Below are 16,769 nucleotides of genomic sequence, written 5' to 3'. Positions count from 1 at the left end.
GTGAATTTGCTGATTTCAGATTATCCTGATTTCCATCATCAGCTGTCATTGTTGGTAGTTTATTAATTAAATACAAATCCGAGTTTACTCTAGGAGTTGGCTGTTGCACATGAGACTTTTGCATTTTCTTCTTTTTTCTTTTTTTGTAGTGAGCAGTGATGCTCTAGTGTTAAAGATTTTAATGCAAATTGCCTTGGTCCACACTGTTATGGGGGTGGTCTTGTGTACTCTGGGGTTCCTTTTCACTCCATGTCTGCATGTTCTCTTTAATGCACTCTTTTAGCAGTACCGTGAATGTGTGTATATATATTCTTTCTTTCTTTCCTTTTCCCCTTTCTGTTTTGTGCATTCTAGGCTGGCCTGATTCGGACGGACAATAGTGAGTTTTTCATTGAGCCTTTGGAGAAGGGGCAGCAGGAGAAGGAAGAGAATGGGAGGGCACACGTGGTCTACCGCAGATCTGCCGTCAGACAGGAAAGAGCAGAATCACACAAGGATCTTCATAATGAAGGTAGGACTGTGTGTGTGTGTGTGTGTGTGTGTGTGTGTGTGACTTTACTACGTGCTGCATGCACATGCTTCATTTGCTCTGGCTGAGCTGCGATAGGGCACAAAATCTGATTGATAAGGGGAGCTTTCAGCAACCTTTGTGTTTTCCTGAACCAGGTGTATATTCATCCTTGGTGCTTCTTAGATTATGCTTGGCTACCCACAGCTCCCAGGGAGCTTTCTGGCGGTTGACAATCACTGCTAGCCATGCTGTTTGCTCAGCCATGATACCTGTGCTGGGAAGTGGGAGGAATCCTGGTGAAAATCCTTTGGAGCTCAGTTAAGCTTAATGGTCTCTTTATGCCCTAAAGCACCAGAGAATTTGGCAGCCAGAGTCTCCTAAATCCAGTGAAAGTACCTTGCGATGAATCGGCTCCATAATTTTGTTCCAATGAATGGAAATGATATGTGTTTCATCTGTAGAAAAATAAAAATGCAGGTGACTGGGTGCAGAGAAAACCCCAAGTCTCCTCTCCCTGGATAAACATTGAAATGGAGAAGTCTGCTGTCACTGAGTTCATTTATTCTCTTCAGTATGATAAGGCCTGTTTTTGAATTCTGTACAGGTTTCAATGCAATTAAAGATCTGATACTTGGTCATAATGCCGTAAAGATGTCTTTATTGGAAGACCAGTTTTAAGAAACCAGTAATGATAATAGTAATACTTTGCATTTCTATAATACCTTCCACCTGAAACTCTCAGGGTGCTTCATGAACAGTAACTGATTAAGCCTCACAGTACTCCTGTAAAGTAGGTTTTGTTACAAAGACAGTTAAGTGACTTTCTCAAGGACACATGGGGTCATTGTCAGAGATGGGATTAGAAATTAGGTCTCATGATTTCCAGTCTTTGTTCTAAGCACTACTCCCCCTGGATCCCTCTATCTCAGTGTGACAGTGGAGCTGGTGTCTGGGGATAGCAAAGCTTATCTGGTTCATGGGTTTAATCAGTCTCACTTTCATTCAGTTATATTTGCAAAACCGGTGAGAGATCCCTGTAACTGTCTGGTGCCCAGACTAGATCACTCTAGTCTCCAATATCTATAGATCACCATTTACCCTCAGGGAGAGTCATCATTTGCAGGGTGTGGAGAACTAAGGGCCATGAGCATTTCCCATCCAGGCTGCTGTGGAGAAAGGGGTGAAGGGCTACGGAATCAGGAGGGTGGAGTCAGCTTTGTTCAATCCACTTTGAGATGCCCCCATCCAACATTTCTACTCCTGCTTTTCTAGGGCCTTAAGTATCATGACAATATATGTAAATGATGGTGTCTAGTTGTTAGGCCTACATCATGCCTGCTTAATTTTTTCCTACTGTTTACTTACAGGGTGCCTGTCTTTATGATTTAACTTTTCATAGAGAAGTCTGCTCTTTTTCCTTAAAAAAAATAAGAGTGAGAAAAAAAGAGAAACAAATAATCAGTGCCATCAGCCTACAGCAGGGGTCGGCAACCTTTCAGAAGCAGTGTGCCGAGTCTTCATTTATTCACTCTAATTCAAGGTTTCGTGTGCCAGTAATACATGTTAACGTTTTTAGAAGGTCTCTTTCTATAAGTCTATAATATATAACTAAACTATTGTTGTATGTAAAGTAAATAAGGTTATTTAAAATGTTTAAGAAGCTTCATTTAACATTAAATTAAAATGCAGAGCCCACCAGACCAGTGGCCAGGACCTGGGCAGTGTGAGCGCCACTGAAAATCAGCTCGCGTGCCACAAGTTGCCTGCCCCTGCCCTACAGTAACAAGCCAGCCTGGGCAAATGTGTTGGAGGAAACAAAATTGTCAGAAAGGAACCAGTTTCAGTTTTAACTCCCCCAAAGGGATTGTTATCAACAACAGTGAACAAAAAAAGTCTTTAAAATGATGAAAAATTGCTTGAGAGATCACTTAAACAGAGGCAACTATCTTCTTGGCAGATTTACATTCAGCATTGATTACTGTTAGGGGGTCCAATGAGAGTTAATGCCTTAGAGTTTAACGTGAGGCTAGGGTACTAGTTAGGTTTAGTGTTTTCTGTAGGCTTTTCCTATAAGTAAAATAATTGGACGGTTTGGTCTGTTGTCCAGAGAATCCATAATTGCAACATTTGGAACCGAGTTCTGATTCAAATTTCAATTTTTTCTCCCTCTTCCCTCCTAGTGGCAACAAGAAAAGATGAGACTTATCTTTAAAGTAAATTGATTTTGCTGTCAGCCACTTGTTTCCCTAGCACTGAGATAAAGAGATGAGGCCAAGAAGAAAGGATAAGATAGACAATCTCACATCTTATGATCTAAAGCACCAGGGTAAAGTGCAGTTGGGATAAGGGTGAACTGAGGTTAGAATGGCTGGTTCTGTTTGTAATTTTGCAACTTTTTTGATTTGAAGACAGATGTGTAGATGCAGGTTTTTGTTTTAATTGAATATACTTAGTGAAACTAGGTGTTGATTTTTTTCTGGATGTAAATAACAATCCCTAAATCTTCCTTTTCCTGAACTTTTGTCCTGTGTCTTGTCTTCTGTGTGTTTGTCTTCTCTTTTTTAGATTATTGGGTCTTTTGGGCATGAGGTGTGACTTATTTATAGCCCTGAGCCTGTAGACACTTAAGCATGTGCTTAACTTGACACACATGAATAGTCCTGCTGACTTTTTTACTTGCATGCATAAGGTTAAGTGCGTGCAGAAGTTTTTTATAGGATCAGGATCAAAGTTTGTAAAGCACTGGCACTTTGTATATGTTTGAGTAAGAGTTAACGTTCTTTAGCATTATTTCCTTCTTGTAACATCATACTCATTTCCACAGCTAAAAGTTGTGTTGTTACAAACACAGCATGGAATGGAGGCAGGAGCAAATAAATCCCAACAAAGAAAAGATCCTATTAGCAAGCCTATGTACTTCAGTAGTAAAGAAGGAGGTGAAGAAACACACCAAAAATGCAGCACATACCGGGAGCAGAATTATCTCCGAAGAGAATGGGATTTTAAAAGTCTCCCATGTGATGTCAGCTGCTCTTTAAGATTAAATATATCTCATAAAATTTTTTGAAAAGAGTCATGAAGCAATAGGGGCAAAGAAAAGGTGACAAATGACTTGTTGGGACTGTTGGTTGGAGGTGGAACCTTTCATGTTTGTTACTAGTTCTTGTTTAGAGGAGGCTGGAGGATTGGAATGCTCAGATGATGATGATGCCATCCGGAAATCACTGTTTCCTGTGTGGATTCAATTGGTCTGATTCCGTTACCCTGCACCTTGTCTTATCATTTACACTACTGCAAAGTGGATGTAAATCACTACCTCATCAGAATGGGAATAAGTTACCCCCACTTTGCACTAGTAATAGCGCAGGGTGCAGAAGAAGGGGGAATCAGGCCCTGCAAGTCACCATCACTTGTTGGCTATGTGGTGGGTAATCAAACCAGCGAGTCAGGCACCTTTCACGAGCACTAAATTCACTTTAAAAAGAAAGGCTTTACCATAGGAAGAGTGAATATATCACCTGAGGCAAAGCCCACTGGCTGTGTTTACTTACTTGCATTCTTGTTGGGTCTTTCCCATCTGTCTGCACATTCTATGCTATAACCAGGCACCTGGCCAATGAGGACATCATGTAAGAGTGGATCGACAACTCTGGCGCAAATGTGTGATGTGTCTGTCAAAGCTTGCTCTGTAGAAAGGAGAGAGGATAAAAATAGAGAAGGAATTTCTTGAAACACTGTGACTGGATAAGTTATTTTAAAGGTGGTAGGATGGGGGTCTGGGCCCAAAGTCTGAGTTGTGGTGAGAGCTTAGCTTTTTTGCAACATTTAATGTTCTTGATCAATGTTAAACACAATTTCACAGCTTGGGCCTCACAGTCTTCATCCGTCTGCTTGAAAACGAACCCCTCATTGGCAAATACAGAAATTCTTGCAAGATGTGCTGTGCGGAGATCAGAGCTCTTACACCAGAAGGGAGAGATGCTTTATGTGACTCACTGTTTGGAGCAATGGAATTCTCTTAATGTCATCCAGCTTTATTTAGCTAGATGACATGCTCCCAAATAGGGCACAAGAATCAAAGAATCACGTGGCTATCAAGAGGCCTGGGGGTGGAGAGGTTGCTCAGCTGCCCCGTAAGTTATTATTGTCTTCAGAGAACCCTTAAAACTCATTTTGGGGGCACTTACTCAGATCTTTGGCTTGAGTGGTGAATTTAGTGTTGAATTTAGTGAGGAGTGGGATTGATAATGTTCCTGCTTCCCATGCTGTTAGTATCCTTGGAAGTCATCTCCCTTTGATGTCTAGTCTTGTACTTTTCACCACCATGATAGTCACTTTTAAAATAAAACATGCTCCGGGTCCTTAACTCATCCTTTCTGGTGTTGGCAATGTCTGCTCTCAGTAGCCACTAAGAGGTGCTGCTTCCAGAAATGACATCTGATGGATTTTGACCCAGCTCCTCAAAGGTATTTAGCTGCCTGTTTCCTATGCCTTTGGGGATCTGGGTCTTAACTTTCTGTTTCCTTTTGTCTCCCTTTGATCACTCTTCTCATCCCCTTTCGCTTTCCTGCGTTCTTCTATATATCTTGCCTGTCTATGGTCCTTCTTATATGTATTGTACAACTCCTAGCACAATGGGGCCTAATCCTGGATACAAACACTGAACAGTAACAGTGAAGGTGAAGGTGCATTCTTATTGCTGTCATTAGAGATTTTAAGCAACATAGTAGCCAAAAAATGTTCAGAATGTTGGACTTGCTGTTTTCCCATCAGGGAGATGATAACATTTCACTGCAGAAACAGAAAGCATCTGAAATAGCCACATGGTTATTGGCAGAGGTGGGGAGAGAGTAGGCACAGTGTGGGGTCTCAAGGTGTATGCAGACATGGAGAGTGACATTCCTCTTGGCACCCAGGATGAGCAGTCCTTTGGGCTTGGAGAAGTCGTGACTGACAGAGAAAGCTGACATTAGAAATGGCTGGTTCTGGGCCTTGGAGCCAAAACTGCATTCCAGTTCCCCAGTGAATAAAAACTGGAGCACACATGCACCTTCTCCTTAAATGGAATAAAAAAACAGACACTGCAGCTCTGTTGCTAAACAGCCACCAGGCACTTCTTTATTCCTCAGGCTGACAAAACTGTGTCTTTCCTTCCAGAACCTTCAGGAGGAGGAGAGGGAACTGGAAGAAACACAGGGCTCTCTTCTCCTTCACTGGCCACTGCAGGGCTGGGGGATAACGGGGTGCGAATCAATACAGGGGGCAGGCAGGTATTTTATAGGCATTGATACTGACAGATGACAGATGCATATAAGAAAACAGACAAGTTCCATATATACTTGATGATAAGCTGGTGCATTTATAAGCTGACCCCCCCCCCAAGATGGATAAGTAAAAATGGAAAATTTTTATAACCCGTTCATAAGCCGACCCTATAATTCAGGGGTCAGCAAACTCTGGCTCCCGGGCCATCAGGATAAGCTGCTGGTGGGCCAAGATGGTTTGTTTACCTTGAGTGTCCACAGGCATGGAGGTAAACCTAAGTAAACAAAGTGTCCCGGCACACCAGCTGCTTACCCTGATGGGCCGGGACAGCAACTGGTGGGGAAATGTTTTGTGGGGGAGAAGCTGGGAGTCTGGGGAGTAATCCCTGTGACCACGCCCCACATGACCCCACCCCTAGACCGGAACCCCCACACTCTCCCCATCCCATCCCTTCCCACCTTATCTGGGGAGGGCCAGGGGAGGATGTCTCTGGCCTGGCTGGAGCTGCTCCGGCAGGCTGGGCAGCGCGGCTGCAGCCTGCTCCGGTGGGCCAGACCTGGCGGTGCGGCCGCAGCATGTTCCAGTAGTCTGGGCCGGGTGGTACGGCCGCAGTGTGCTCTGGTGGGCCAGGCGGCGCGGCCACAGCCTGCTCTGGGGGGCGAGGCCGAGCGGCAGAGCTGCAGTCTGCCAGCCCCAGAGCTGCAGCTGCTTTGGAGGCTGGGGGCAGAGCAGCGTGGCCAGAAGTAGAGAGACTCTGGCCTCGCCTCTTCCCTTCTGGCTCTGCTGGCTGTGCTGCCTCTCCTTGCTCCTTCTGTTGGGGGGAGGGGCTGTGTCCCACTGCTCCCTCCCTATACCCGTTCATAAGCTGACCCCCATCTCTGGTGCTTCCCTTTTTTACTAAAAAAAATTCGGCTTATGAACGAGTCTAAACGGTAACTATTAGAGCCAGGAAACATTGTTAAAGCCACATTGTTAAAGCCTTGAAATCTCTCACCATTTCCTCTTTCCTCTCACCCCTTCAGTTCCAAGCTTCAGTGTGGGTGAGCTCCCAAACTCACTGGACCTGATTGAAGACCGGCTCGGTGAAGTGGACCGAAAGAGACGCCACGCCAAGAAGGATGACTACAACATTGAGGTCTTGCTGGCCGTGGACGATACAGTTGTGCGGTTCCATGGGAAGGAACACGTCCAGAATTATGTCCTCACACTCATGAACATAGTGAGGTTTTCTTTTCTTTTATTATTTATAAAGCACTGGTCCTAAAAGGGATGTGGGAGGTTGCAGGGATTGAGTGGATGCAAATAGAAATTGGTAGTGATAATTACTATTGAAAGCATTGCTTTGTTTACATATGCAGTGTGTATGATTTCATATAGTGGCAATTCTATAGCCAGTTTATTCACCAGCGGTTTGGCTGAGTTCTGAATATGAATAAGTCAAGTAATCCAGGTATATTTCGGTGTGCCTTTGGACAAGAGATGGATTTGCCTGATGAAGGCTGTTGGTTCTCCTTTCTGGACTTTGAAGAGGAATTTTCACACGGGGGTCAGACAGGAGACAGAAGGGGCCTGTGTACAAAAGACAGTTTTATTTTTAGTGTAATTTCCCCCTCTTTCTTGGAAATTTGGATCAGAGTTTAGGGTGCCCTTCTAGCTGTAGGCTGTCCTGCAGTGAAGCCCTTACGCCCTGTTTTGCCATCACAGTCTTCTGACACAAAACTTATTGTGATGTCCCAAATCTATTGTTCTGAAAAACAAGCCTTGAGAAGGGTTGTCTTTGACACTTAACAAATGTAGTTGAAATGATGAAAAGTGGATATGCGGCAAAAATGGTTTTATACTCATCTCTGTGACTGTCTCAACCACTGCAAAATGCATACTACTAGGGCATGGATCAGTGTTCACGTGGCACTCCCCGTCAGTACCCAGCCCGGGCCGGGGAAGCCATTGATTCAACCAGCAGACCAAACTCAGTGATGAATTCTGGTCACGTGCCAGTTGTGGCATGTTGCACATACGCTAAAAAGACTGTATAGTGTCCTCCATAATGTTACTGGTCTGTATTGATTGGTGGTTGTGGTTTTCTTAATTCACCGTAACCCAGTTGTGCTATTGCACCATCAAGCTGTATGTGCATTGTCAGTGCAGAGTGTCTCAAAACGGCTTCCTAATCTGTTCCTCTTTTGTTCCTGGGAGTCCCAGGAAGGGGAAGTAGGCAGTGTTTGTTGCCATCTGGCTGGTGTTTAAGTGTCTCACTCAGTTGTTTTATTTAAGGGGTGAAGATTTTTCCTTCTCTTCCCCATATGTGAGCCTAGATCTGGAAGACAGCTTTGGAGCTGCGGTATTTGAGAGAGTGCAGACAAGGCATAGTTATGGGAGAGAGCTCAAGTGAACTATCCCTTTACTACAGTGGTTCCCAACCTTTTCTCTGCCATGGCACATCTTGCTACCTTTAATTATTTTGAGGCACACCACCATATTAAAGTCTAACATCATTGTACAGATTGTGACAAATATTTTCAGTCGACTCACACATGCACATCAATAAGATATCAAATAAAAAAATAATTGTTTTATTATATGGTGAACAACAAATACTACAAAAGTTGTACCAATCAAGAAAGGTCAACTAATGATATTATTATGCATCAAGACTTATGGTATTACCTTTTCATCTTTGAGCCATTTCTTCTTTTGTATGGCTTTGGAAGTGAGCAACAGCAAAAGCCAGACTCCAGAGATTGCAAGCCTAGCACCACCTGACACAGAATGGATCTCTGAAATGCTACCCTGAATTCGATGCACGCTGTGATTCAGTCTGTGATGAATGACCACAAGTTATATACAAGAATTACAAATAACAAAAAGCTTTGAATGAGACACCTGAGCTTGTCTTGATGCGCAGAGTCATTTAGCCTTGGGAGGAAATGTTATCAGTGCCACTCTGAGCTCTTGCTTCACTGACCTCAACTGCTCTCTTTGGTTGTTCTTGATGTAAGTCAGGCTTGAAAAATGTAACTTGCACAGGTTGAAAAGGGCAACAGAATGGAGATACTGTGGTCAGAGATTACAGGATATTCTCCTCCCACCTTCAACCAGAAAGACTCCCACGGCGTATCATAAAGCTTTATTTTCAAAACGTCGTCCATCCTTAATTCAGCAAGCTGACCTTGAGCCATTATTGTAACATTCTTAGGAGCTGTAAGGATCTTGGACCAATCAAAATCTTCTCTATTAACTGAAGGAAAATATTAACTGAATTTTAATTCCAGACTTTCCAAATGCTCAGAAATGACATTGACCAAAATATTGCCAGCAGGATCTGCTGCATTTGCCAAGGGGAACATTTCTATTGTTCCTTTTGCTACTTTTTCATGCCAGAGGGCTAACTTAGACCTAAACCCATGCAGTTTATCCATGTTGGAGAGAAGATGCTCATTTCTACCTTGCATTTTTCTGTTCAGCTCATTAAGGTGGCAGAATATATCAGACAGGTAGGCAAGCTTTACAGCCCATGCCACATAAGCAATCAAGTCCGTGTACATTGATTTATCTGAGTTCAGGACCATTATGATCTCCTCTCTCAGCTCAGACAAGCATGAGAGAACTTTTCCATGGGAAAGCCAGTGTACTTCAGTGTAGAAAAGTAAACTCTGGTGCTCTGTTTCTGTTTCCTTATACAGCAAGGAGAAAATGCGTGATATTTAGGCCCGTGATTTTATAAAGTTCATTATTTTTACTGCTCCATCTAACACTGAAGACATTTCTTCTGGCAGTGTTTTGGTGACAAGAATTTCATGGTTCAGGAAACAATGCATCACCAACACATCTGGGTTTTGTTCCCTGGCCTTGCTTACAAACCCCTTCACTTTGCCAGTCATGCAGGTTGCCCCATTGGTGCAAACACTGATACAGTTTTTCCAGTGAAGTTCTCCTTCTTCAAGGTAGGCTGTTGTCACACTGAATATATCCTCTCCAGTCACATGACCTGGCAGTTCTTTGCAAAATAAAAAAATGTCTTTGATACTATCTCCGTCAACTTACCTTACATTAGCCAAGAGTTGAGCATGGCCACTGATACCTGTTGATTCGTCAAGCTGCAATGCAAATTTTCCACTTAGTTTTAATTTTTCTTTGAGCGCCATCTTAATATCACCTGATGACATCAATGCAGTGACTTATCTTGTTATCTGAAAGGGAAACTTTTTCAATTTCCTTGACTGCATGTGCACCTAACATTACTCTCACAATTTCTTTGCATGCTGGTAAAATTAATGTCTCTCTGATTGTATGTGGCTTTTTTGCCTTTGCTACAAGCTCAGCAGCCATGTAGCTTGCTTCCAGTGCTTTGTCAGAAACAGTTGCACAGTCTATCATCGGTCATGCTTGCTTCTCATTCTGGTCCCTCAAATGCGTAAAACAAAGTGTGTCCTTCTTGGTAAGGGATGAATGTTTGCTTGTAAGGTGTTGTTTTAACTTATTTGGCCCCGTGGCATTGTTTGAGAGTTTCTCCCTGCACATGAGACAATGTGGAAGAGTGCAAGATGGGTCCCCATACTGAGGATAACTCTCGCAGAAGTGTCAGTTCACCACTTTCACTTTCTTAGTTTTAGGTTCAGCTTCATCACCGCAAGTAGATGTGAAATTGCTAAAATCTTTTTTCTTTGAATCATACACATGCATTTGTCCATTTGTGGGATCATAAATTCAGAATTCACCACTGTAACTTTTGAGATTTGTAAGATTTGAAAAACGTACTAACCACCACTTGACTCCCGTAATGTCAAGTTCATATAACCATAGTGTAATGTTGCATCTATCATAGGCCACTCTTAATTTTATCTCATGAATATTTATGAGCCAATCCAGAATGAGGCTAGTAGTGTTAAAATCAAAACAACCATGGCGGCTAATGTTAGATCGCGACCTGTCTTTTGTGCCAGAATTAACATTTTCAACAGTGGAAACTAACGTTAAAGCTAAATATAAGAACTCTGGACAAACGCATGCTCAGTGGAGAAAGTGACCCGCACTTGAGAATAATATTTTGGGATGACAAGCAGTTAATAATTAATCATTTCTTCTCATTCCCAAAATAGTCTTCCCAAGTGTGTGTAACTTTCTCCGCCATTTTTAAATGCAATGTAATTAATTATCATGCAATCCCGGGTCCAGCTCATTCTGGCTTTTACCACAAGTCAAATGTAAATATAAAACTTAGGCTTGACTTGTATGTTTTTTTGTGTGCATCATCATCAAAGGCGCATTGCATTCATCAGGGCACGTCATCTTTGTTTACCGTTTATCCCTCTTAACCTCACTTTGGGGAATGGAACGTGATGCATGCATAATATTTGAAAGGGGCCTCATCCCGCAGAGGAAAAGTCCAGAATGTGATCTGGCTCTGACACTAATTAAAATAAAAGGGAAGAGGTTTTTTGTTCTCACATGTAGTTTTTCAGAGAATTCCGTGGCACACCTGTTTGGGTCTGATGGCACACTGGTTGGGAAACACTGCTCTACTGACACTGTCCTCATTGCAGGGAAATATTAGCAAGAATGGTGTTGTCTTTCTCTGCAAGTATATAAACAATTCATGGTTTTGCAGAACTCTTGACAGGCTGGAGCTGGGGGCTTATGACCTAAACAAAAAGCTCTGTATGAAAATCCCTATAGAGGCCTTGTGGATGATGGCTACTGTCCAGAACACCTGTTTGACTGAGGGGCACTGAAGTTGGGTGGGTGGGTTGGGAGAAAGGGAGAGAACAAAAGTGTGGGGTTCATTCACATTACCTTCTTCAGCAAAGACAGACCGAGAATGTCCTATTTGTTTTGGATGTTCCCAAGAGGGATGGAGAGAGAGAAATGTCACCTCCTTTTGCACCTCCCTGAAAACTGTCCCCCAAATCCCAGGAAATGCTGTGAAAACTGTTCTTCCGGCGTGAACAGAGAAGGGCCTATTGCATTTCATTTTTTTAAAATTATTGCTTCATGTTAGCAAAAGATAAAATTTTCAGAGGCTCCTATGTCACTTAGTTGCTTTTGAAAATTGTGCTCAAAGAGCAGCTATTCATGATGAAAATCAGGAGCTTCTCCCTCATTTCGTAGCTCCTCTTTGGCAATCCTCAGCTCCTCTCCATCAGTTCTGAGTAGCCTCTCCTGGTTTCCCCTGAACCCTCCTCCAGAGCTTCCCTCCTACTGACCTGAAAGAGTTTTCCTTTAACCATTTATTAACAAAAAAGAAAAATTTGCATATTCCAAAAGAGCTGGTTGACCTGGAAGACCAGTATTTATTTTACTACTAATCGTTCAAAGCATTTGCGCTGTTGAGCATTTGGCACCTAAATAGCTGCAGATATGAGCAGTCGTCACAAATATGAGCAGTCGTCTCTCTCTCTCTCCCTCCTCCTCCCTCAGTCTTTACTTCCCTTCCTCATTCCTTCCCTGGCTGAATGTCTCATGCTAGGACAGAGTAGATGCAGTGTCTGTGCACCAGATGGGGCCTGAAGAGAAATTCCTTCTAACCCTGTTGTCTTTCCTGCTTTCTCGTTCGCTGCTTTGGTGTCTGGAAGCTAGAGACGTGGATTCTGTGCTCAAAGCCCTATTTCTTATAACGGGGTTCCCAAATGATGTCAGGTGGACCAGCTGAGATATACTGAGTGGTATCTGTACAGTTGGAAACTGGAGAATGAAAACAGCTATTCTTCCTTTCATGCATTTTCCCTTCCTCCCTGTTTCAATTCTTTTCTGCAGGGTCATGGAAAACGTTATGCAGGCATGACCAGTTCTGAAGTGACAAATCTATGAAGACTTTTTAAATTGTAGAAACCAAAACAGCATTAACTGCAACTGCATTGCTATGGTGCATTGCAACTGACTATTTACCCTCTGCTATGTAACTGCTATGGTGCCAATCAGGCTAGGGGTAAATTATCAGTGTGAGATGTAAGGATTTACTTGTATGTCTCCCATTAATGTCAGTGTGAGTCAATCAGCTAGCTAAATTCCTAACACACCTGCTCGCTATTTACCTCCTGAAGTCTGAATTTTAAGGCATATCAGTATAACGATAAAGAAATAGTAATGCTTCATGGTAATTCTTTTCTGTTAATTGCAATAAACATAGTTCCGACATGGATAGATTACTGTGAACCTACTGTACTGTGCAGTTCCTTAAGCATACCTAACTGGCATTATCATCCTCCATTGCTATCTTGCATTATTTTTTAACACTGTTGCCATCCCCAAATATACAAGTGGGCTTAAAATTACAGCGAGATTTAAATTTTAAAACAAAGTATGTGAAATTTTTTATTCTTGTGCATTCTCCTGATTTATTTATTAAGCACCAAGGGTTTGTTCAATGCTGCACAAGACACAAAGAAATATGAGGCTCCTGCCCCCAGCGCTTAGAGCAGGTGGTCTCAAACTTTTTTACTGGCAACCCCTTTCACACAGCAAGCCTCTGAGTGTGATCCCTCCTAATAAATTAAACACACTTTTAAATATATTTACCACCATTATAAATGCTGGAGGCAAGTGAGATTTGGGGTGGAGGTTGACAGCTCGTGACCCCCCATGTAATAATCTCGCAATCCCCTGCGGGGTCCCGACCCCCAGTTTGAGAACCCCTGGCTTAGAGGGTAAATAGTCAGACAAAGATAAAACTCAAAAATTCACTAAGAGCCCCTCAGCATGGTGGTAACTTAGGCCCTTATCCTGCAAAGTTTTATGTACTTATTTAGCTTTATGCATGTGAATAATCCCATTGAGTTCACTTTAGACTAAGTTTAGACTAGCATATGCAAAGAATGTGGTTAATGTTTGCAGGATCAGGGCCTTGGAGTGTTCATTATTATATCATTTTACTCTGTGTTTGTTTTTATTTCAGGAAAGGTTTGGGGCTGTGTTTTACAGGTATGGTTTAGCATTATGAGCTTTATAGGGGAAATGAGTTTTTCAGAAAGAGACACGAATAAAAAGAAGGCTAAGTATGAGGTGTACTGGACTAGAAAGGGTATTCCAGGCATGTGGGGGAGGGGAACATGGAAGAAGGTACGAAGATGAGAGTGAGAGAGAAGGAAGCTAACAAAGCGGTGAAGCAGAGTGGTGAAAATCCAGTTCCTTCATTACTTACCTGACAGAACCTGAGTTTGGGATTCCATTTTTCCCCAGTAGCAGTTGATGACAGAGCTGGGAATAGCTTGAGAAGGCTGGGTATCTGTGTTGTCTTCAGCTGTTGCAGAGGAAATCTTGAATCTTGATCATGGAATTTGATAGATTCAGCATATGTGGGAAGATCCAATTTCCAGATAATTCATGTAAGGTGTAATTGCCCAGTCAAAGACCCTGTAACTGATCAGGGACTTTACATTGCTTACTACACTTTTATGAGAGCTCTGCATTTCAACTTTAAGCTAATAATATCCAGGTTTGCCTGAAAGTCCACATGCTTCTCACTTGATTTAACGTGAGGATTCTATAATGAGATCTTATTAAGCAACCCCCAAAGAGACCAGCAGACGATGTTTACTTGTTCTTTAACAAAAGGTCAGATGGCTTTTAACTACTGCAAACACTGGAGCTACTTTAAAGTGGTGTCTTGAGAGGTTTGCTTAATGGAGGTGGAATCCTCAGGGCAGCTTTCATGATTTTTTAAAATAACATTTTCAGTTTAAATGATCATTTTAGTTGGCTGAGTGCACTTCTCTTCCTGAGGAGACATCAATGAATGTCAGAGCCTGGATGAGACTAAAATATTTTTAATATTTCCCTGAAACCTTAAAAGCCAATTTATCAGGGGGCCCTTGACTTTGTCTCTGTGTGCCCAGTCATGGTAATAATTCTTTTGTTCTGTCACATCTGTAAAACACAGTTTGACTGTGCAAATTGGTTTCATGTACCTAAATCCTGTCATTTGCATGCACAAGAATTGTAAATGCAAGTAAGTTTCTTATCTGTTCATGAACAGAGGTTGCAGTGAGGCCCCTTCGAAAATTTGCCCTGTTGAATTGTTTGTTAAATTGTTCTGAAATCAGGCGGGGAAGGGGTTACATGCTCTGACACCTGTCTCTCCCCACACTGCTGGTGTCACAGATGATGTCATTTTTTTCAGCTTGGGGGACAGCATGGGAAGCTCAGAATTGTCAGTTTTAATCAAAAGCTTTATTTTCAAACACATTTCATGGTTTATACACAGCGGGGAGTGCTTTTCACTGTGTGAATGTTCAGGATGCTATCTGAGTGAAAGAGGGACAGCTGTCTTTTGAAATAAAGGGCCCGTTTGTGAGTTTAATGAGTTTGAAAGAAAAGATCAATAAAAGGGGAAAACATGACCCCATTGGGTAATATGCTAAATGAATAGTTTACCAAAGCATTTCCCTTCAAGGAGGTCTTTTTCTTTTTTATTTTCTTGCTTCTGGCTCTGACGCATCTCTTGCACTCAGTGGGCGATACTCACAGTTTAATGGACTCACCCGCTGGTTATCCATCATTGTCTGGGACTCCTCTGAGCCTTCTCTTCAAGCCAGTCCCCCACCATGTCATGATGTCACAAAGGGCTACAGGATATATATAGCGGGAGGGGGGAAGGTGTCTTGGTGTGGAGTTTTCCACATCACCTCCTTGCTTCCCTTTTACATACTGTTGTAGTAATTCCCTAAAGTACTGAATTCAGCAGAAAAAGGTTTTAAAATGTACTTGGTGAGCCAAAAGTGTGCCATGAGAATTACACAATATAGTCATAGTGAGATGACAGGTCATAGCACTGACGAGACTGTCCTGGCACTGCGGAGGGAACACAAGAGTGTGCTGGATGGTAACATTCCTCTATAATAGTTCTCTGTTTTTCCTTTTTTTAACTGAAAACATGTTAGTGTAACGTGCACTTCAGCCGCATAGTCTGTGCTTTGTGTTCTGGAGGACACGGGATAGGAGGATGCTTAGGGGTTCATTGGGAAGGAGTGCGCAAGAAGACGATGCCAGCGTCTATAAATCACAACCTGACCAAGACCACACAATTGAGTACTAATCCCATTCGTTCAAGGCGAGGCTAAAGCGGAGAGGCTTGGCTGGTGTGCCATCAGGACTGTAACAAGGGAGGATTTAACGAGCTGATAGCTCAACCATGGCAAGGCTGGAGTGCGGTATGACTAACTAGAAAGAGTGAGGCAGGCTCAGATGAGAGCCAAAACTCCTGGAGTTTTAAAATCTAAATATATCCTAGGTAAAGGGGTTAGACGAGCAATGAATTCAGAAGCTCATCAAGAAATTTTTGCAAAATTTAGAATCATCACAGCTCTTGGGTAACCCCAAGAATCTCAAGGTATTTTAGGCCAGTGGAGGAGGACGGGGCCATTTATTCAAGGTGTTTGTTAGGGATTTCTACCCACTGGTGCTTTTAAACTGAGATGCAGGAGCTAACTTGCCACAAATATTTTGAAAAATCTATTGCCAGATGTCTACTCAACCCTTATGTAATGGAGGTGTATTCAGACATAAACCATCTTTAGTTTTTGCCCAGATCCTGATTCTGAAAGTTCATAGCCTAAGAAGTACTTCTTATAACATATAAACAGAATTATATTTATTTATACCAGCAATTCCCAGCTCAGGATCAGGGTTCTTTCAGTGCTGCTTCAGCCCCGTGCAGGGTCAAAGACCGCTCTACCACTGTTTTGCCCTTTCACAGTAGTGAGCTATTCTCAGCCACTGAGGAGCAACTCCCCACCACACCCCTCCCCTCTCTGCTTCTGTCCCTTATGCAGAGTCTTTGGGCCAGGGCAGTTTGTAGGGGCCTGACACTGTATTGTTAACTGTGTTCATCTCCTTTACTGACGACACTACCCTGGCTGAACGCATCAGGGAACTGTCACCCCAGATGCCATCATTCACAGATTGCTAATTTGTTGCCACTGATCTGTGACTCTGAGATAACATCCCTGACCTCTGGGTGAGCTCAGTTCCATATTGCAACCCAGTCAGGTCCCTGAGG

At 42.7% G+C, this 16,769-nt stretch overlaps 1 protein-coding gene across 1 annotated transcript in view; it reads left to right on the top strand.

The window, feature by feature from the left end:
• The window catches only part of ADAMTS14 (ADAM metallopeptidase with thrombospondin type 1 motif 14), a 97,120-nt gene that overhangs the window by 21,672 nt on the left and 58,679 nt on the right, over nt 1-16,769 (top strand). Inside the window, exons 3-4 of the mRNA XM_045024598.1 lie at nt 355-511; nt 6,799-6,995. Coding sequence (XP_044880533.1) covers nt 355-511; nt 6,799-6,995 — 354 coding nt within the window. The remainder of the gene's footprint in view (nt 1-354; nt 512-6,798; nt 6,996-16,769) is intronic.

The sequence above is a fragment of the Mauremys mutica genome, chromosome 7, assembly GCF_020497125.1.
Source record: "Mauremys mutica isolate MM-2020 ecotype Southern chromosome 7, ASM2049712v1, whole genome shotgun sequence".
Lineage (NCBI taxonomy): Eukaryota > Metazoa > Chordata > Testudines > Geoemydidae > Mauremys > Mauremys mutica.
The sequence above is the reverse complement of the archived record's forward strand: the minus strand, read 5'-3'. Positions and strand labels throughout refer to the sequence as shown.